This window comes from Muntiacus reevesi, chromosome 2 (assembly GCF_963930625.1).
Source record: "Muntiacus reevesi chromosome 2, mMunRee1.1, whole genome shotgun sequence".
Lineage (NCBI taxonomy): Eukaryota > Metazoa > Chordata > Mammalia > Artiodactyla > Cervidae > Muntiacus > Muntiacus reevesi.
Window position 1 is genome coordinate 230,233,615 of NC_089250.1, and position 23,484 is coordinate 230,257,098.

General features: G+C 42.8%; 1 protein-coding gene across 3 annotated transcripts in view; it reads right to left on the reverse strand.

The window, feature by feature from the left end:
- The window catches only part of N4BP1 (NEDD4 binding protein 1), a 54,306-nt gene extending 35,345 nt beyond the window's left edge, over positions 1-18,961 (reverse strand). For all 3 annotated transcript variants that reach the window (XR_010661671.1, XM_065925282.1, XM_065925281.1), the window contains exon 1: positions 18,541-18,961. Coding sequence is in view for 2 of the 3 variants with exons in the window: in XM_065925282.1 (XP_065781354.1) it covers positions 18,541-18,738 (198 nt within the window). In the remaining variant the exon portion in view is untranslated. The remainder of the gene's footprint in view (positions 1-18,540) is intronic.
- Between the last annotated feature and the right edge of the window lie 4,523 nt (positions 18,962-23,484).

A 23,484-nucleotide genomic window follows, 5' to 3' on the forward strand; every position in this document is an offset into this window, starting at 1 on the left:
TTTAATTAGTGCTTTCAAACAGAGGTAAGATGATAATGAATTCATAAAACAGGAATCAAATGTTTAAAAAAAAAGAAAAATTATCATAAGAGCATTAGCAAATTAAGAATATGATGGCCAGGGACTTTCCTGGTGGCCTAGTAGTTAAGAATCCACCTCCCAAAGCAGGGGACGTGGTTTGATCCCTGGTTGGGGAACGAGGATCCCACATGCTGAGGGGCAACCAAACCTGTGTCACAACCGGAGAGCCCACATGCTGCAACTACTGAGGCTGTGCGCTCCAGGGCCTGTGTGTCACAGGGACCAGTGCAGCCCCATTAAACAGCCCAAGTTTTTAAAAGAGAATATAATGGTCAAAATAGTAACAGAGTCAATAGGAGAGCTAAAAGGCAAAGTGGAAGAGAACCCTCCAAAAGTATCAGGAAAAAAATGAGAGGAAGCAAACTTTAAAGGTCTATCAAGGATATCCTAAATGTGAATAACTGGCATTCCAAAAAGACAGAGTGACACTTAATAAAGAAATAACACAAATCATTTCCTTGCACTAAAATATAGAAGACCCCAGGCATAATTAGTCAAAAAATCACATTAAGTCTTGTTTGGAAGCCAATGCACCCAAATCCCACTTTGAAAGGGTCCACAGACTATCCAAACATGATGAGTTTTTAAAGGTTCACTAGAGAAAAATCCTGGGTGCAGGGTGGGAACAGGACACACATAAGAGAATGACAATCAGAATGTCTAATTCTCAAGAGCAATTCTGGAAAATTAGGAGGAAAAGGTTAGCAATGCATTCAAAATTCTAAGGAAAAATGATTTTCAACCTATAATGTCCACATTACATACCAAATATAAAGCAGAATAAAAACATTTCTAGCATGCTACAGGCTGAAAAAATTACTCCCAGAGATTCTTTTTTTGAGAAACTATTTTAAGATGAAGGCCACCAAAAATATGGGAGATGAAGTAATTAGTAAATTCCATCCAAGAGTAGAATAGAAGTCCACAGATTACAGCCGTGCAGCAGGTAAGATGAGCAACCAGCTGACTGGCGGAGGGAAGAGGGCTCTAGGGATGTTCTGGAAAAAGAGACTCAAAGAATAGTTGATATAAAGGAATGTTTATAAACTATTAGAGATGCGCTTAAAGCAAATTTCCTAAATAGACGAGAAAGGGACAGATAAAAATCCTAGATAAGGCTAAATCAGAAAGTGAACATTATGTAACATATATAGAACTTGCCCTTGCAATGAGTAGTATTCATATAATTACATAAACTTGCTTTAAGTGAAGAAAAGAAAAAAAAAGTTGGCGTCTTAGTCTGTTTGAGCTGCTGTAACAAATACCACACACTGGGTGGCTTATAAACAACGGAAGTCTATTTCTCTCAGTTCTGGAGAAGGCTGGAAGTCCAAAATCAGGGTGCCGCCATGGTCAGGTGAGGGCCCCTCTCAGACTGGGGACTTCGTGTCCTCACGTGGCGACTGGGCAGTGGCGCTCCCTCAGGCCTACTGTCTCAGGGCGTTCATCTCATCCACGGGGTTCTGTCCTCCAGACCCAATCACCCGCCAAAAGCCCGTTCTCCTAATACCATCACAGTGGGCACTAGAATTTCAACATTCATTAATTTTGAGGAGACACAAATATTCAGACCATAGCAACTGAGCAAATGGATAGGTTTTTGCCTCATCATTTTTCTTAAAGGAAGTGAATAATGTCCAATATTGATAAGAAATAGTACTATATTATTCATAACTATTTAGGTAAACATCAGGACAAATAGCTAAAAACAAGACATGCCTTCAGGAAGTTGGCGGTGGAGAAGAAACAGAGGGACTGCCATTCTTTGCCATAAAAACTCAGTAACATCTGATTTATTTCACCCATGTGCAAATATTATTTTATTACCCTCCCTTCTTCCTAATTTTACTTAAAAAATTGAAAAGTGGATGTATAACACACTCTGATGCTGTATGACAAGATTATAGATGGCCTAGGAGAACTCCTGTTGTGTAAGTGCTAGGAAGACTGGCAGAGACATGCCCAATACAAGTAGAGCTGTCTGACATTATCCCCAAATAACCAAACTATTAATGCAAGACTAACTGCACAGGTTTGAGAAAGAACTGTGCTAGGAGCTAACAATGTTATAGCTTCATCTACCCAAAACTCCTTTTTGTTTGGGTGTTCCCCAATAGGAATGAGTAATTATCCCTTGAGATTCAGACTCAATTTGTTTTCATAAATAATTTACTCTTGGGAAATTACTAAGTAGCAACAATTGATTTTTATACTCCAGTTCCGGAGTAAGAAATAATGTATACAGGCATACAGTGTTATTACATTCTAGATGTTTGACCGTCAGCTGTATTGATAAGAAAGATTCTGTGGATCTAAGCAGCCATCATTTGCATTTGACTCTATTTGGCATCTGAACATTTCAGTGTTAGTCAAAAACTGTTTTCTTCCATCCTGTAGTGTTAATACTGTTTTACTTTACTCAGGCTTTTAAGGAAAAAAGGGGGGGGGGGGGAAGGAGAGTATGTAATATATACAACAGTAACTTCCCTTGCATATGGCAAAATGGATTTCTATTATTCTACTTTCTACAAGGTCAGTTCTTCTTAACTCGAGCATAACAATGCATGTATCAGAGAAGCTCCTGGCAACCCCTGCTACTCACAACAGCTAAAAACAGAAAGGGTCAAAGTGGCTGTTCCAGAGTACGTGTGCCCTGGGGAAAGGGTTCTTGGCACCACGTTCACCAGCTACCATCTCTTACTCTGGGCACACACTTGAAGGACTTCATCAGCTTGCCTCCCAAATCACACATGGTTTGAAGCAGCTGAATGAAAGCATAAAGTGAGCAGCACAGGGCACTACCCGCAGAGCACGCAGCAGCAAGGAACTGACAGCCCAGGTGCAAAGACAAGGGAGACATAGTGGCTGGAAAACACAGCAATGTGGGACCGTCTGTCCTGAGTGCAGAGCTGACACGCTCTGGCACGTGCCAGGAGAGTACCTGTGCCCTGGCACAACGTAACGGAAGATACACAAGCCAACCACACATCAATGAGGAGGGAGAAACGACGCAGGCAAGGAAGCTTGAATATACTACAGGCAGAGCTCTAAAATCGTTTCCATCACTAGTTCTCTACTTTGGCTGTACACTTAACGATTCTAAAGATTTCTTGTAACTCAGGATGCTCTTGCAAAAATGGTGCTGTGTGATATCTCTAAGAGAGAAGAAAGGAGGAAGATTAATATTTTTAGACATTGACACATGAGTCCTACAGAATGTATGTAAATTAGAAGCATTACAATGCCTTGCAGAAAACAAACATCTAATATAAATACCTACAAAGCTGTAATGGGTCATGATGGAGAGTTCTGACAAAACGTGGTCCACTGGAGAAAGGAATGGCAAACTATTTCAGCATTCTGGTCTGGAGAATTCCATGGACTGTATAGTCCATGGGGTCACAAACAGTCAGACACGACTGAGTGACTTTCACTTTCTTCCAACAATACAAGAGATGACTCTACACATGGACACCACCAGACGGTCAATACCACAATCAGATTGATTATATTCTTGGCAGTCGAAGATGGAGAAGCCCTATACAGACAGCAAACACAAGACCAGGAGTTGACTGTGGCTCAGATTTAAACTCCTTATTGCAAAATTCAGACTTAAACTGAAGAAAACAGAGAAAACCACTAGACCATCCAGGTATGACCTAAATCAAATCCCTTATGATTATACAGTGGAAGTGATAAATAGATTTAAGGCATTAGATCTGAAAGAGTGCCTGAAGAACTGTGGACAGAGGTTCATGACACTGTACAGGAGGCAGTGATCAAGACCCCCAAAAAAGAAATGCAAAGAGGCAAAATGGTTGTCTGAGGAGGCCTTACAAATAGCTGAGAAAAGAAGAGAAGCTAAAGGCAAAGGAGAAAAGGAAAGCTATACCCATCTGAATGCAGAGTTCCAAAAAATAGCAAGGAGAGATAAGATAGCCTTCCTGAGTGATCAATGCAAAAAAATAGAGGAAAATAATAGAATGGGAAAAGCAGAGATACCAAGGGAACATTTCATGCAAAGATGGGCAAAATAAAGGATAGAAATGGTATGGACCTAACAGAAGCAGAAGATATTAAGAAAAGCTGGCAAGAATACACAGAAGAACTATACCAAAACAATCTTAATGACCCAGATAACCACGACAGTGTGATCACTCATCTAGAGCCAGATATCCCGGAGTCCGAAGTCAAGAGGGCCTTAGGAAGCATCACTATGAACAAAGCTACATGGAATTCTAACTGAGGTATTTCAAGTCCTAGAAGATGATGCTGTTAAAGTGCTGCACTCAGTATGCCAGCAAATTTGGAAAACTCAGCAGTGGCCACAGAACTGGAAAAGGTCAGTTTTCATTCCAATCCCAAAGAAAGTCAATGCCAAAGAATGTTCAAACTACCAAACAACTGCACTCATCTCACACGCTAGCAAAGTAACGCTCACAATTCTCCGAGCGAGGCTTCAACAGTATGTTAACCGAGAACTTCCAGATGTTCAAGCTGGATTTAGAAAAGGCAGAGGAACCAGAGATCAAATTGCCAGAGACCAAACTGATCTGCTGGATCACTGAAAAAGCAAAAGAGTTCCAGAAAAACATCTACTTCTGCTTTATTGACTACGCCAAAGCTTCTGACTGTGTGCATCACAACAAACTGTGGAAAATTCTTAAAGAGATAGGAATACAAGACTACTTTACCTACCTCCTGAGAAATCTGTATGCAGGTCCAGAAGCAACAGTTAGAACTGGACATGGAACAATGGACTGGTTCAAAACTGGGAAAGGTGTATGTGAAGACTGTATACTGTCACCCTGTTTATTCAACCTATATGCAGAGTACATCATGCAAAATGCCAGGCTGGATGAAGCACAAGCTGGAATCGAGATTGCCGGGAGAAACATCAATAACCTCAGATATGCAGATGACACCACCTTTATGGCAGAAAGCGAAGAGGAACTGAAGAGCCTCTTAATGAAAGCAAAAGGGGAGAGTAAAAAAGTTGCCTTAAAACTCAACTCAAAAAACTAGGATCATGGCATCCAGTCACATTACTTTATGGCAAATAACAGGAAATAATGGAAACAGTGACAGACTTTATTTTCTTGGGCTCCAAAATCATTGCAGATGGTGACTGCAGCCATGAAATCAAAAGACATTTGCTCCTTGAAAGAAAAGCTATGACAAACCTAGACAGCATATTAAAAAGCAGAGACATTCCCTTGCCAACAAAGGTCCATCTAGTCAAAGCTATGGTTTTTTCCAGTAGTCATGTATAGATGTGAGAGTTGGACCATAAAGAAAGCTTAGCACTGAAGAACTGATGCTTTTGAACTGTGGTGTTGGAGGAGACTTGAGAGTCCCTCAGACTGCAAGGAGATCAAACCAGTCAATCCTAAAGGAAATCAATCCTAAGAATCAATCCTTCCATCAGAAGCACCGATGCTGAAGCTGAGGCTCTAATACTGATGTGAAGAGCTGACTCACTGGAAAAGACCCTGATGCTGGGAAAGATTGAAGGCAGGAGGAAAAGGGACGACAGAGGATGAGATGGTTGGATGGCATCACTGGCTCGATAGGCATGAATTTAATCAAGCTCCACGAATTGGTGATGGACAGGGAAGCCTGGTGTGCTGCAGTCCATGGGGTCACAAAGAGTAGGATACGACTGAACAACTGAACTTACTGACAAATCTGTAATAGGTTAACACAACATTTTAACCTGTTAAGATAACATGTCTCTATCTGACCAGCAACATTAATAATATTGCTAGAGAATTTTAACCATTTTTCCAGTGCATTTCCAACATTTGCTTTCCGTTCCATCTTTCTTCTCAATCTTATTTCTGAAATGCCTATAGGTTCTTCCCCAGGAGGAGCACAAATGCTCACTGACTGTACTTCTGGAGACAGTACTAGGAGCCACACTCCACCCTAGACTTCACCCCCATTACAATTGTAAGTCTCTGAAATCCTACAGCTTCCAAAACTTTCAGTTCTCCTGAGCAATTTAATCTTCCCTCTTATCCAAGTAAGCTCTTTGGGTCTCCAACATCATTTCTATCTCTCTCCTTACCCTTAATAAATGAGCCGGGAATGTATGAATTCCTTTGACTGCCTCTCTGCTTTCATCTAAACATTCTACCTTTCAAAAACCCTTCTCCTTTTTTCTCCTTCAAAGCCATGCCATTTTCTCAGACCTTGATTCATCACTCCTCCTTCATCCACCCACCCCTGTCCCTCTGTCTACAAACCGGCGTCGGTCTCCTTGATCCTAAAAAAACACTTCTTTCAGCCCAAGTGCGTATGCATAGAACCACTCTGTCTTTTCCTCTTCACACTTTTTGAAAAAGTATCCCAAACCCCATTCCCTGTCAACCCCTTGAAATCTGGATTCTGTCCCCATCCAAACAGAAACCACTTTCCTGAATGACAACTAAAGCCTATCTTTTTGACTATCCCCCCAAATCCTTTGCTGCCTTTCCCTACTGTACCTTAAACGCAGATATTCTATTAGGTTCTGTCCTGGTCCTCTCCCTCAATTATACTCTAATAGGCTCTTTTAAGTTCCAAAGATAACTTTTACTTCTCTGGCAGTAACTCCAAATGTCCATCTCTAGCCTTTAATACTGGTAGGTTGCAGACTATCCCCTGGACATTTCCACCTATTCAGTTTCACATATGAATATAGTCTGTAGGAATTCGATTTTACAATCTGATCATGTGGCAACCTGTCAGCAGGTAACAGGGAGCCACTTTTTGTGGCATGAGAGACTATAAGAATATCTGGTTTTAGCTTTTTCTGTTCTTCTGTTTGTGCAAGAATGTGTCGCAGGCCTATTGACAGAATAGCCCTTATGAAATCTGGACCAGTTTTGTGTTTTTGGATTACTTTTCGACCTGTGGCTAAGATTAGGGAACCAAAGCTAAAAATTTTCTGTGTCTCTAAACAAGACACATTCATGGTGTGAATGTGAAATATATTCCTATCTCCAGGGGTTATTAATAAAGTAGATAACGAAATTTCCTAAAGAACTTCTGTTCAAGTTGGTTTATAGAGAACAAGCTTTCACATAAATCTATATTACTCCTAGAAAATAAAGAAACTAAATATCTGAACTTATAATGAGTTCTTAATGACAAAAACAACCTCAAATGCACAGAAGCTGACACCCCAAAGGCATTTGTTTTTAGAATATAAATTCATGTAAGAAAAATCAACCCTGGTGGTCCACTGATTAGGACTGGGCGCTTTCACTGCCGTGGCCTGGGTTCAGTCCCTGGAAGAAAACTAAGACAATCCAGGTCACAGGGCATGGCCAAAAAATCCCTTATACAAATCTATCTGATATGATCACTTTAATGCTAACTTAACAACAGATGTCCTTTCTCTGATTTTACTAGTGCAGAGTACAATGCATGCATAAGATTTTTTTTTTAAGGTTTTCCTTTCATGAAAAGACTGATTATGCACAAGAAAAATGTACACCTTCAACTACACTGAATTATAACTTTCTTTTATATATCAGATGTTATATGTTGCTCAGTACTTGTCAGTTTAAGCATAATTTCCAATATCCTTACTTAAAGATCCTGGTTGGACTAACAGTAAATGGTTCCCTAATGGACATTCTTTGGATACATGGCTAATTTCCAAGTGAGAAACCAAGCATAGTTTAAACACACACACTACATGTTTTCTTTTTAATATAAGCACAATGTCATTATTGTACCCAACAAAATGAACAATAGTTCCTAAGTATCATCTAATACCCAGTCTGTATTTAATGTCTTTTTCCAGTTGTTCTGCTCTAATTAGTCTGATTTCTTTTTCCCACCATAATTACACAATTAAGTCTTGCCTTGCCTAGTACGTCACACATATAGAATTAGTATGCACTGTTTTGTGGAAGACTGTTTTCACTTGGCATAATGTTTCTGAGATTCAACCATGTTACTGAATGTCTGAGTAATTTGTTCTTTTCTATTACTTTGTAGTATACCACTCTGAAAGTCTTCTACACCTAAACTATCTTTGATGTTTTGCAAAGGTCACCAGGCAATCAATCACAAAGATTTCTCTTTCGCCTCATAAGGATGCTAAAACTATTCCTTTCTTTGGGGTACTCGGAATTTCTTAAACTGCAAACATTTATTAACTCTGTCAAATAAAAAAGGAAACTTGGCCCACTTTTACTGAATCTCCTCACCTTTCATGGCAATGTTGTTATTTGCATGGACTGTGAAGAATCTGTCCTTCCTTTTACTAGGGCAAAATTAGACAAATTCATCATGCAACCCAGGCCATAACTACAAGGTCATATTTAAGAATAAATTTCATTTAATCAGGTATGGCAAGGTTACCATTAAAACACAGGGATTGTAGTTCATGTATGGAACCAACCAAAACTGCTCTGATACCTACTCTGTGGCACACATGCAATATAAAAACAAAAATCCCTTCCTGGCAAGCCAGAAATTCTAGCATATTTTGGGAGTCTTGAGGAGAGAATTCATCCAAATGTATAAATGCTACAGGTGAAATATGTAGAAACGATTTTCTTGATTTGTTCTTTTTTTTTTTTTTTTTTGGTGAGGTTTGCTTCCTAGCTTTAAAACAGAAGAGCCAAAAGAGGCAATTAAAAACAAAAACAAATGTTAAGTACTCTGCTACTGAAAAGGCAGCCTAAGGTTCCTTATGAAATTTCCAGAGAGGATAATTCTCTAGTCTTAGTTGTTGCTAATATTTCCTGCCATACTCTACAAACAATCAGGCGAGTCTGTAAGTATATGCATTCATGTGTGTGATCAAGAGTAATCCTTGAGGCTATTTATGACTAAAAGGGGCACAAATAACACAAATTACAGAAACTCTGGAATTATGGTAAAAGAATAGCTGCAAGCTCTTTCAAATGCCACACTAGAGAATGATCTAGCAGTTTTGTCCAACCAAGGGTTATTTAATAGCCAGAGCAGAACCATCTAACAGAACTTACTGTAATGACATATGTTCTATATCTGCACTGTCCAAATTGGTTATGGCCATTGAGCACCTGAAATACAGTGAGGAAATGAATATTTAATTTCATTAAACAGTCAAATGTAGTAATGGCCACATATTGGACAGTGTAAATCCAGACTTCAAACTTTTTGTACAGGCCCAAAGAATTGTTCTTACCTTTTAAAGGGTTGTAAAAAGCAAAAACAAAGAAAAATATGAGACAGAGACCCTGTCCGGTTCACAAAGTCTGAAAATTTATTATATGGCTCTTTATGGAAAATGTTTGCCCATGTATGTATGCTCTAGGTGTATTTTTTTTTGACATACTATTTTATACTGAAAAAAAGCAAGAACATATTAACTTGCAGATTTTTGTCCAGGGAAGACACAGGTGATTTCTGAGATAACCTCTAAAATTATGGTTTCATTATCTTGTACGATATGAACAAGTTTTTTATCCAGTCTAGCAGTCTTATTCCAACATTCTTTTTTCAGTACCTCTGATCATATATTATATTTCTTGAGCCAGTTTTCCTATGCAGCTAGTTACCTCACAGATGAGTTAAATACAAGTTTGATGTGTGCTCACTTTGAGTCTTTAGAAATGACATTTTTTAAAAAAAATGAAACTAAAGTGCTCATTTAAAAAATTTCTATTTATGAAAACAAACCTAAAAAAACAGTGGGGATTCAGGGAATATTTTAAGAAGTAGATGATATGATGCAGCAGTCCTTCCTATTGTCTACCAATATCTATGTTCTGTTTCTTTAACAACAGAATCTAGATTTTGTTCAGGGCAGTAATGAATCTAGTTAAAACTGAACATTTCCTCGCTCCTTTTCCATATTGGCCATATGACATCATCCTGGTCAACAAGACATAAGGAAAAGTCTGCTGGGATATTGCTGAAAGCTACTGTGTCTTCTTTCTTCCTTCTTGAAATAGAGATGTGGTGGCTGGAGCGGCATCAGTTATCTTGTGACCGTAAGGGAAAGGCTGAAAGAACTGCAGAGACCTTGACCCTGACAGCGCCTAACTACTACTCAGCTGTGAACTGTTGTTCATCTTAAGACTTCTTGTTGAAAGAAAACTAAACCATTTTGTATAGATTTCTGTCACTTCAGCCAAATCTAGATCTATCTATCAGCCTATTAGAGATAATATCATCAGCATTAACCTAAATTGTCTTAGTTTTAAAAATATTCTAAAAATAGGGTTAATAATGAAACACACTGTGAACTAAACATGTAGGTTCAAGAATGGATATAAGATCCCAGGTGACTGGCAGGCATTTTCGAAGAAAAGGTGCCATAATCACAACTGACTTTTACACAGAAAATTCAAACCGTGAATCCCCTAATGTAACTAATTCTAATTCTGCCAGCACTAATGTAACTAATTAATGTAACTAATTCTGTCAGCAGTAATTAATGTAACTAATTCTGTCAGCACTAAAACTGAACAAAATTTTCTCTAAGTTGAAAGGAAACTCTTCAGTTCAGTTCAGTTCAGTTACTCAGTTGGGTCCGACTCTTTGCGACCCCATGAATCGCAGCACACCAGGCCTCCCTGTCCATCACAAACTCCCGGAGTTTACTCAAACTCATGCCCATTGAGTCAGTGATGTCATCCAGCCATCTCCTCCTCTGTCGTCCCCTTCTCCTCCTGCCCCCAATCCCTCACAGCATCAGGGTCTTTTCCAATGAGTCAACTCTTTGCATGAGGTAGCCAAAGTATTGGAGTTTCAGCTTTAGCATCGGTCCTTCCAATGAACACCCAGGACTGATCTGCTTTAGGATGGATTGGCTGGATCTCCTTGCAGTCCAAGGGACTCTCAAACTCTTAAATTAGCAATTAAAAGAAATTATTCTGGACTTTCCTGGTGGTGCAGTGGATAGGAATCTTCTCCAAGGCAGAGGACACAGGTTCGATCCCTGGTCTGGGAAGATTCCACAGGCCAAGAAGCAACTAAGCCTGTGCACCACTAAGCCAGCAAGTCACAAATAACGAAGCCCAAGCACCTAGAGTCTGTGTTCCACAGGAGAAGCCACCACAGCGAGAAGCTGGCACATCGCCATGACAATGAAGATAAGCCACCACTCACTGCAACTAGAGAAAAGCTCACACAAAGGGACAAAGACCCAGTGCAGCCAAAAGAAAAGAAATAATTTGGTTTCTTTAAACAAAAGGATTTTCCTATGTTGTTTCCATAAGACATAACTGATTTTTTAAAAAGCAGATCTTTAATTAATTACTGTAAGGATCTTATCCCTATGATTGTTTTTGAAATGCAAGATTTCTAACTTCATACAATTATATTAATTTAGTAGAAAGTCAACACAGAACAAGATGTCCCTGATTTAATTAAAACCTAAAATACTAGCTGGTAAACAAATCGGGAAGAGGAAACTAGAGGCATAAGCAATCACTTTGACCCTAGTACGACCAGTGTGAGTATCCCTTATTTCAACATTCTGGTATAACCCCAAAATATTAACCATTAAAAAGAGACTGAACAAATCACTTTTTCTCAAGAAGATGATTTTCACAACCATAGTCAGTTAAAAATTATCATTACAGGAAATGCAAAAAGGCCTCCAACCTCTTTTCTGGTAAAATCAAAACAAAAACTGTCACTACCCACTATTACATCTATGGATTATTTCCTTCATGAACAAATCTACTGTTCAAGAATCTGTTCATGAAACCAGATACCAAATTCTTCTAACAAAAAAGGAAATTAAATAACACAAGGGTCCATTTTAACCCTCTGAAGTCAGTGAAGTAATATACACCACTTCTACCGGAATTGCATTTTCTATTTACCCTTATCTTTCTCCTCTCTTACTCCACAAATATGTAAGCAAAAACTCAAGTAAAGACAATCACCAACTCTTCATAAGACCCTCTCTTTTTTTCCTCCCAAACTAAAAGCAGGTTGGATGTTAAGTTTACTTTACCACAGCTTCTCAGGTGTACTGAGTAATAATTTCAGTGTTTAAGATTGTTAAGTCCTCCAAATTACCCTCCTTAAAAGTCCTCCAGATTGATGGTTTTGGTAGGTCACTGGCTATGCTTCATGGTGGCTATTCATTGCCATGAAGTAATGCCTGAAATAACACCAACTGATGGGCAGTTGTACGTAGCAAATTCAGTACCGTAAAGGCTCATGGAGAAGCCATACAACAGGCAACCGTGCTGTTTACTTCCAATCGGTCCTCGTTTGTTAACCCCCAGGACAGGCTCCTAGCTCATGAACTAACTCGAGCACCCAACTCCCTGCTATGGACCTCAGTGACCTCAGCACTACATTATCTCTAGATGTCACACTCTATCATCCTTTAGCCTCTCATTTCTTTCTCTAAATTAAAAAGAATGCTTTCACTTTACCCAGGACCACTGAGGAACCACCCCTTGGTCCTCAGGATCATCCTCAGAAATCTTTCATATCCAAGATTCTGATCTCTGAACTGCCTCTCTAACGGTCACCTCTAGAATTCTTCAACACTGATTGAACTTGTCCTCTGCCTGCAGGATCCCCTGAGTGTAGGAGGGGACACAGTCGAAGGTCCTGTCCCTTCCTTGACTCTTACAGTTTTATATGTCCTTTCTGCCTTCACCTCCCTCCACTCTGGTCTGAATCTCTCAAGCTATTAGTTCACTGATAGTAGAAGGTAAGTCTTACATATTCTTGGACTGTCCTAGATGACCATTCAGAAATATTTCCTGGGCCCCATTTTGCCTTCCTCAATTGCACCTTAGACTCTTGCAGTCTTTATGTGTTGGCTTCATTAACATACTGAGTGCTGGAAATCATCAACTACTTGAGAATTTCTAGATCAAATGATAGAATAAATTCAAACCATCTAGTCTTCCCTGGTCCTTACTTCAGTTCCAGTACTTTTTTTGTTCCTTTCCAATACACTTCCAACAGTTCCACTGCATCTATGCTGACATACTGCACTGTCTTTAAGTTCTTACCCTCCCTCTCTGGGAGTAAACTGGCATCCTATTTTACTAAGACAGTACTATAGGCCTTCAAATGCCCTCTTCCCCAAGTGGAAATAGATGTGTATCTTCATTCACCTTGTCTCCTACTATCTAAAGCAGAGGTCCTAAAAATGTAATCCAAAAGTTGAACCTCATCCACTGACATGTTCTGTTTAGTATGCTTGATTTTTATTTTTATTTTTTTCAGAATATGTATTTTAAAAATATAGTGGTGTAGTACTTTTATTGAGCTATAATTCACAGCATGCATGGTTTTCAAAACATAAATTAGTTGTCTCTTGTAACAGATTTCCCATTATGAAATGCAGACGTCTGGCTTCCTTTGGGTGAGAAGATCAGACATCAGGCCCACACTGTGCACGAGCACCCTGGTTCACCAGTTCCTTCCTACCAACCAGCCACTTCCCCATGCAGTCGCCTCACCGGGTCCCAGGGGCTCTTTGATCTAAAGTAAGGATCTAACTCTTTGCACTCCCAGGCGCTGAGATCTCTTCAGCCTCATATCTCCCCAGCAACGCCAGACTCCAAGGATCCCACCCTTGCTTTCCATCTTTGATTTCTTTGTAAATTGGGCAGCTCATATCAGTGCCTCCACTTCCTCTCTGAAAGTCAATCTCCTTTGTTTCCATGATGTCTGCCACCTAGGACTTCAGTCCCCTCCCACGGGTCCCTTATGCACAATGCCCCCTTCTAGTTTCCCTCTCACTTTCAGACACTGCTTCTCTAGCCCCTATAGTAATGTCACATTGCTATAAAAGTTGCTAAACATTTACCCCAATTTCTGTAATCATATAATCATTAACCAGCAAGTAGTACTAAGCAGCATAACCCAAGTGGTATAAACAATGACGATGCAGGCAATGTTTAAAAATGTAAATCTGAAGGCCGTACACCCTCTTGGGCAGGGCAACTCTTCCTTTCCCTTATTAATGCAACACATTGCACATCAACTCTTTAATAATGTTTCCAACTTTCCCATATTAGGCTTATTAGGCTGTGGGTTCCTTGAGGTCAAGAGGCAACCTAACATACTTCTTGGCACAGAAGTTTTCTTTTAAGTATGGGAAAGCTGATCCCACCAACTCCAGGTCAAACAATGTATCCACCACCCACCTCCCTGCCCTGGGGCTTCAAATCTCTCCCTCAGTCGCTATATACACTTAGTTGCTAGCCCTGGTGACAACCTCCTCACCTACTCACCTCTAGTTCTAAATTGGAACAATGTTTCCTCCACAGTTGAGTCTTAATTGTCTTCAAATACAGAGTTTCAAGCAAATTCATCCTTTCCCTAAATTCTCACTGACTCCCTACTGATAAGACCCAACTGGCCTGCATTTGGGACCCTGGAGGCTTCACCTCTCACAGGGCACCTTGACACTTTCTACCCAAACACTCCATGTTTTTCTGGCTTCTAGGTCCTTGCACGCAAACATTTCTACCTGAGAATGTCCTGGTTCTTCAAAGACCAGCTCAAGTGCTACTTCCTCCAACAAATTTCCCTTTGACAAAAGTGGTCACTCCTAGAGCATGTGCCTTTATAAAAAAACTTCCCAGAACATTATCACTTTCTACCAGAGGCCACACCTCACCTCTCCATGGAGCCCTAGCTAAACCTCCACAGTCTTCTCTACCTAAGCATTTGCTGAAGAGTCGTGAATTAACATTTTTAAAGCAAGAAAACAACACGAACCACTTGATGAGACCCAGAAAATTGCAATTAATCAGAGACTCTAAAAAAAAACAACAAAAAATCAGAGACTCTACTTCTCTGGTGGCTCAGTGGGAAAAAGTTAGCTTGCAAATGCAAGGAGATGCAGGAGACATGGGTTCAATCCCTGGGTTGGGAAAAGCCCCTGGAGAAGGAAATGGCAACCTATTTCAGCATTCTTGCTGTTAGGTAGGTAGAATAGGGAAAAGGAATCCAAAATGGCGGTGGCTAAAAGACAAGGAAGGGAAAAGCCTGCAAAAATAAAGCAGAGGACCAAAGGAAGGTCCCAGGACCGGAGTGAGGACTTCAGGTAGAACAGCGCTCCTGACTAAGCCCAATTTGCATAGGACAGGCCCAGGGGGAAGAAAAAAACATACAAAAGAGGAGCCAACGGGCTCGCTCTCTTTCTCTCTCCCGAGTGATGGGGTGCTCTTCTCTTCGAGTCTTTGGATCAATGTGCCCTCACGCCTTGAAGATGGATTTTCCTGCTATTATCTAAATGAAAAAGAGCTGTAACACTGATTTATTTAAGAGCTATAACACGGTCTGTCCAAGACCTGAGAGCTGTGACTCGCCGAGGGAGCCTTAATGTCCGTCACTCCAAATCTTTGTTGTGACGAGACAAAGAACCGAGGAGCATACATTTGCCTGACATTGCCTTGAGAATCCCATGGACAGAGGAGCCTGGTGGACTACAGTCTATACGTTCACAAAGAGACAGACATAACTAAGCACATACACATATCAGCTAAAAAAGCTGTAAAAATTCTTCCCTTGAATCTTCCCTCCCCTAAATCTTTTCCTCCACAGCTTAACTTAAAATATTGTAGATGCTGAAGTTTGTTCTATTCTTAAATTTTTTGTTGGCTGCACTGCATAACATGTAGGATCTTAGCTCCCTGGCAAGGAATGAACCCATGCCCCCTGACTGCAGTGGACACCCAGAGTGCTAACCACTGAAACGCCAGGGAAGTCCCTCCTGTTCTTAGTTTTTAGAAATCAAGTTAATTTTTAAAAATCAAGTTTTCTCTTCTCAAAAGGTAAAGCAAACTCCAAAACAAATTAACGAGAACAAAGCCTTTGAGTATGGCATTCAACTCTTACCCATAACTCTCAAGGGGGAAAAAAAAGGGATTTCTTACAAGTGGGAAGGTTGGATTATGCACAACACACATAACAAAGATAAACAAGCAGGTGACACATACTACCAAGATAACGTAAGACACACCTTTTCCAATTAGCTTATGCTGAGTTGCACAGCAGGGACAGGCAAGAGGACTGGAGCTGGGAGGGTCTGGCAGGGTTTTTCTGCAGAGCAAAAGCAGCACTTTCCACACTCTGCAGTGAGCCATGAGTGAAGCTGAACTTGGAGCAGGCAGAGTACACAATAAAAGCAGTGAGACTAGTCAAACTACAGCTGAGTTTTAAGCTGAGAGATGCCACGGCAGAAAACTGCAAAAGTAAAGTGGGCTTGGATTAATAAGTGTTTTGAAAATCAGAAAAATTTTTAGAGTGAATGAGCTAGGCAATAGGAGACTTCTTGTGGGAGAATATTTGTCTCATGCAAGTTGTAGTGGGGAGAGAGGGAAGGCAATGAAATAGAAAGGGCACATATCAAGAAAGAGGGTCTTCAGCAATACCACTTCTGGGCATACACACCGAGGAAACCAGATCTGAAAGAGACACGTGCACCCCAATGTTCATCGCAGCACTGTTTATAATAGCCAGGACATGGAAGCAGCCTAGATGCCCATCAGCAGATGAATGGATAAGGAAGCTGTGGTACATATACACCATGGAATATTACTCAGCCGTTAAAAAGAATTCATTTGAATCAGTTCTAATGAGATGGATGAAACTGGAGCCCATTATACAGAGTGAAGTAAGCCAGAAAGATAAAGAACATTACAGTATACTAACACATATATATGGGATTTAGAAAGATGGTAATGATAACCCAATATGCAAAACAGAAAAAGAGACACAGAAGTACAGAACAGACTTTTGAACTCTGTGGGAGAAGGTGAGGGTGGGATGTTTCAAAAGAACAGCATGTATATTATCTATGGTGAAACAGATCACTAGCCCGGGTGAGATGCAAGAGACGAGTGCTCGGGCCTGCTGCACTGGGAGGACCCAGAGGAGTCGGGTGGGGAGGGAGGTGGGAGGGGGGATCGGGATGGGGAATACGTGTAACTCTATGGCTGATTCGTGTTAATGTATGACAAAACCCACTGAAATGTTGTGAAGTAATTGGCCTCCAACTAATAAAATAAAAAAAAAAAAAGAAAGAAAGAAAGAGGGTCTTAATTGCTGCAAAAGTAATGGAAAAGAAAGGAATGAATGCATGGAAGAAACTTCAGAAGCCATTATAGGACTTAGTCATGTCAAACTTTTCAGCCCTGGCGAGTGGGAAGAAACTGGGTAGCTGGAGGAGAAAACCAGGAGAGGACTGGGAAGAAGTTAAGACCAGCTGTCTGAAATCAGAAATTAAAAAAAAAAAAAAATCAAGAACAAGAAAGTAAACTTGATTCATCATCTGCACTGCTTTAAGCAAGCTTGGAGAAGAATCATACAGTTAAATGTCCTATCTTCTCTAAACACATTAAAAGCAAACAAGCAGGTTTTTTTTTTTTTTTTTTTTTTTTTTTTAAGCTAAGAAAAGTCAAGAGTTACAGCTAATCAGATTCTTCAAGGGCATTGTGAAATTTCTGAAGTAGGAGGCCAACAAAGGATCCCCCCACCCCCAGTGCTCATCATTTCGAAGATAGGTATCAAGAACAAGGTCTCTGGAAACAAACTGCCTCTGTCTGAGTTGTGACTCTCCCACTTACTTGATGGGAAAAACTGGAGAAACTTGGCTGGTGGGGGTGGGGTGAGGGTGAGGGGAGGATGTACTCTCGCAGTTATTTTGGCTTGCGGAGGGAAGGGAGTAGCTGAAGATGTCTTAAGTAGGTACAAGTCTGAAATGCTGATTTAGAGAGAAGGTGAGTCACCTCTCCGAAAGTTTCAGTTTCCCCAGCTGTTACAGACAGGAAGATAATAAAATCTACCTCACTGGATTTTTTTTTTTTAAGGATTGAAACTGATAATCCTGAAGTATTGCACATAACGTCTGATGTGCTATAACCATTCGATAAACGTGAGTGGTACACAAAATCAATACGAGTAATAATGCTATTTTTAGCACCATTATTAAACATTCCCTTCTCTGCTTGATGTTCTCTGAATACTGCACTACTACGAAGGTTTTGTCAGATTCTCAGAGAGACTGACATCCCTCGAAGGGTCAGAATCCCTGTAGCGGAGGCCTGGGAAAAGAAGAGTGGCTGAGATGGTGGGCCCGGAGGTCGCGCGCCCAGCCAGCAGGCCCTACGCACCAGCCCGCGGGCTGGGAGGCGGGGGAGAGAGAACAACAGGCAACATTCTCGACGCCTTCACTCCGGGCCAGCCTCTGCACAACACCTAGGCGAATCCTCGCCACAGCCCTCCGAGACAGGTGCTTTCGTCAACGCCACTTTACACACGGGGAAACTGAGGCGCCGGGGATGAAACCGCTAGCCAAGGTCACATGGTTCGAAAGCCGAGGCTCGGAACAGCGCTCTCACCACCGCGCCTGGCTGCGGTCGCGCGGGGAAGGGGGTGGGGGCGCCCAGGGGACCCCCGATTAACCCAAGGCCGCGCGCGCACGGCAGGGGGCCGGGCCGGAGAAAGCGATCTCGCGGGGGCGGCGGCCGGACTTACCTTGGCGCTGTGCACCGCCTCCTGCGCCCCGCGAAGCTGCAGCCAGATGCGCGCGGGCAGCGGTTCCTCAGCTCCGAGCGCGCCGAGCACGGCCAGACTCACGCCGAACAGGCCCTCGATGCGGCCGCGGCTCCTCTCCAGCAGCGCCGCCTTCTCGGCCGGCGCCGTGAACTCGTCCAGCACGGCCCGGGCCGCCATGGCGGGCGCGGCCTCCCGCGGCGGCGCCGGGGGCCGGCGGCGGCGACGCCCCCTCAGCGTGCTGCCGCTGCACCCGAGCCCCGTCAGGTGGCGTCGGCCGTTTCGGCCTCCTCGCCCCAGCCCGCGCCCCGCCGCCTGGCCGAAAGGACAGCTACACCATCCCGCCGCGGCCGCCGCAACTGGGCAACTGAGGGCAGATAGCCCCTTCGCTGCCGCCGCCGCAGCTGCGGGACGGGCCCCGCCGCCGCGCATGCGCCCCGCACAACGCCGTCATTGACAGTCGCCACCCCCCGGGGGTGGGGGTGGGGGCGGAGGCGATAGAAGTCGACGTCACGCTCAGTCGCCATGTTTGTTGTTGGCACGACGATGGCGCTCGAGAGGGCCCCGGGTGGCCTTTGGTGAGGGCCCTGAGGCTTTTGAGTGGCCTGGTGGCTGGTGAATTAATGGTTGCACAGGCGGGGAAATTGAAGCTCCGAGCCAATAGGCGAGACTGGCCCAGTGTCACGCTAGGGATTTGGCTTGCTTTCAGACATTTTGAAGGCCAACCTAGGGCTCTAGCAAATTAAGTTATCCAGCTTCTCATGAGTTGATAGATGGTTCTCTCTCTTCCTCCCTCCTCCTTTCACTCTCGTTTCTCCTCCTCTCCTACCCCCTCCTCCCTGCTTCCTTTGTTTTCCCTCTTTCCGTTGTTATTTCAGTAAAAATGGTAACAGGAAGAGAAGAAAATGGGAATAATGTGTATGGAGAATTGAAAAGCAAAAGAATGATTAAGGAAAAGTCAAAACAGTGTTTCTTCTGGGAGGGGAGGAGGAGGATGTGTTATAGGAGCGGTATAAGACATGAGGGATTAGGGGCTCCTGTGTGATTTTTAATGCGGGACGTGGGCAAGTACACTCTAAACCCTCTTGGGGTTTAGATACCTGGGTTGCTCCCAGGTATCTCCGAAATCTTTTCCATAGTTTATGTTCTCTGACTCCATGAAAACAGATTGTGGAAGATAAAGTGGTTTCCTTTCTCTGTCCTAAATGTTGTCATATAATAGATACTTAGGGACCATGAGCATATTACTTGTTTAAGCCCACATTTTCTCATCTGTCAATGTGGATAACAACAGTACTTCCTGCTGTTGTGAAAATCAATATAGTACCTAGACACGATAAGTGAGCATGCAATATTAGCTATTGTTAAATTAGCAATATCTTTAGGGCTCTATTTTCACAGAAAAGCTTTGTGGGGATTATGCAGCCATACTGAATTAGTGAGCCTGGGGGCCCCCTTGCTCTGTATGGATTGCCCCTTGAGAAAGAAGGGGATCTAAAATGTTGCAGCTGGAAAGGCCAAAGGGGAAAGGTCTTGGTAAGAGGGATTACCCAAGGTAAAAGCTCTCAAGAATCCTGGCTGCTGGGGTTTTCCATATGCCTCAGAAGTTCAGACAGGTGTGGTCCCTTGGTGCCCCACCGAAAGATGACTCAGTACAGGGAAGAGAACCACTAGGCTCACAGACGGACAACTTCCTGCTCCCCTGGGCTTCTCCCTAGGTATCCGTATAGCCAGCCACCTTCATCCATCAGGTAGACGACCTGAGATTGGCTGAGGCCGGTCAGGTGGAGAGCAGGGTCCTCCCAAATAGACTGCACTGAGAGCTGGAGTCAGCACAGCATGTTATTTCCTGTCTTCTCAGTGCCCTCACCTTAAATGGAGTTGCTATTGTTCAGTGATCGGACAGGGCTTTCCCCGGGTGGTTCCTGTTTGCTCCCAACGACTTCCCTGCTGGTGAGTCTTAATTGCTTAATTGTTAGGACTGAGAGAGACACTGCTTTGAAAAGCATACTACAGCTTCTTCCCCTTTCCCCAAAACTCACCCTGAAACAACGTTAAGTAGTGCATACACACAACCATAAAAGAAAGTTGGGCGTTTGAACTCTGTTCAGAAGTCATAGGGTTAGTGTATCACCAGAGATACAGCTTTGGGGTTTTTTATCCCCCTGGTTAGAAGACTTGCCAGTTCCTACCCTGGTCAGCATTTCCCTTCAGGGAACTCTCAAGGTTTCCTGAGTATAGGGAACAAGGAGAGAGAGAAATCCCCTTTTAAGAAACTCCCTTGCTTCCTGCAGTTTCTGAACCACAACTTCCATCTGTCGGTCAGCCTTGACTACCTGGCTGGTTTCTATCACCCACGACAACTGGCACCAGGGGAGAGACCTTCATGGAGTCTATATTCTACATTATAGATACCGTACCAGTTTTTCTCTAGGCTCCATAGCAATCAATGAGAGAGTGTTGAGGGAATCACATTTTTCCCCTTGTCACATTTTCATGGGGAGGGGAGGGGGGTATTCCTCTTTTCTCCAGCAGGGTTGACTGTGGAAGAACAGGTGCCGTGCCCCTTGCCCACACTCCGCCAGGGCAGGAGCAGAACTTGTCAGACCCCACCAATTGCCAACTTTCCGAGAAGGATCTCTGCTCCCAGATAGGGTGTGTCTGCTGTCTGTGGTTGCTCACTATGTCAGTGACTGGGTGAAGTATTGTCACCCCAGCCACATCCTCCACTCCAGCTTTGTCAGTAATAAAGTTGACACTTTGATCTCTACCTGTCTGACACCTGCTTTTATTTCTCAGTTCTGAACGCAGGAGGGGCAGAAAGAGTGTGTATTGGTTTCCGAAAACCCCGGCAGTGGTTGCTATTTTTATCATGCTTATTTTAAAGATGAGGAAAGAGACGCATGGAGAGCTTCTGGAATGTTCCACAGAGCTGGTAAGCGAAGTGGCAGGAATAGGCATTTGAATCTAGGCAGTCTGACTCTGTACTGAGTGCTCTTATGTGCAATGGGCCCCCTTTTCTGCCCTTATGCAAAAGTAATGAGAAATGAAGTATTTCCTGCCATATCAGTAAACAAGGATATCACAGTCTTCAGTGATTGCCGTCACCGCTGATGGTGAGCCCTGAGGGAACTCAGGAAGGAAAGAATACCTGCCACCTAGTAGCCATCAGACCTACGGTGAGCCCTGAGGAAATTTAGGATGTGAAAACATAGGATACTGACCCCAGATAGGTGAGGTGCATGTCACAGGAATGATTCCAGTGAGCCACCACTCTTGCATCTTGCTTTAATTAACAATCTTTTGATGTTCACATTACCTGCCCTTTGTTGCAGAACTCCGACATAACTTGGTTCCTGCCTTCGCCTCCTCAGAGCAGTTCTCTCAGGGCTACTTGAGATGCTGCCTGTCCTAAAAATTCCTGCCAAATGAAACATAACTCTCAACTTTTAGGTGTAAATATTCTTTACATTGACAGTAAGCAAGAGAAGACAATATAATCACGTGTGTGTGTGTGTGTGTGTGTGTGTGTGTGTGTGTGTGTGTGAGTCGCTCAGTCATGTCTGACTTTTTGTGACCCCACTGACCGTAGCCTGCCAGGCTACTCTGTCCATGGAATTCTCCAAGCAAGAATATTCGAGTGGGATGCCATTCCCTTCTCCAGGGAATCATCCCAACCCAAGGGTTGAACTTGGGTCTCTGCATTGCAGGCAGATTCTTTACCGTCTGAGCCACAAGGGAAGCCCACCAAACCCCTAATGTTTTGATCCTCCTTACCTCGGGATGCTGTCAAAACTAGACAGACTTGCACCTGTCATATTGCTTGGTTCACCCACTAATCTGATCAACAGACTCAGGATGACAGGTCTTCCTGGGTTCTTTACTTTGGTATAGTAACACCTACGACTTTAGAGTAACAAAGAAGAATACAACTGTGCTTAGCCACACACAAATTTTAATACACTGGCAAATTGTTCAGTGTTTCTGATTTCCCTTGTCACTAGTCCAAGTCATGTCATCTCTCTCATTGACAGTTGTGGGGTCTCCTTCACAATTCTTCCTGGCCTGTCTAAATTTTAGGAGCGATGACTGCTATAAGATTGGGAGAAATATTTACAAGTATTGATGCTGTGTCTAGAGTTTTCTTCTCAAATTGCAAACTTCCTCAGTTAATCTCATGCTTAAGACCTTACAAGAGCTTCACAATATGCTCAGAGTAAAATTCAAATTCTTTACCTTGATTTGCAGCACTTGCAAGATCCATCTGTTTATTCCTCTGTTCCTCTCTCCACTTGGCCTAGCTTACACTGCCTGGGGGTATTTGCACAAGCCATTACTTCGTCCAGCTTTTTTTCCCCACTGAGTTAACTCCTGCCCATCCATCAGATCTCAGTTCTGGAGTAATTTGTTCAAGAATTCATTCACTGGGCTCTCTCATGTGTCAAGTACCCTGGTCCCAGGCTCCTGGGTCACTGTGGCCCTCTCACAGCACTGGGACCAGTTTTTACAAGTATTTGTGTTATATGATTGGCCTATGCCCATCTCCAGATGTCATCAGACCTTCAGTTTCATGGGGGCAGTGACCTGAGACTGGATTGAGCTGGAAGTATTCCAGGAATGGTGAGTAGCCCTTCATGGCTGGAGTGTGCTGTGAGGCAGGGGGCACCCACAGGTAAAATAATAAATAAAAATAGCAGCCACAGGTGCCATGCTGTGCTTAGTTGCTGAGTCATTCAGTTGCATCCAACTCTTTGTGACCCCACGCACTGTAGCCCACCAGGCTCCTCTGTCCATGGGGATTCTCCAGGCAAGAATATTGGAGTGGGTTGCCATGCCCTCCTCCAGGGTATCTTCCCAACCCAGGGATTGAACCCAGGTATCCTGCTTTGCAGGTAGATTCTTTACCAGCTGAACCACTAGGGAAGC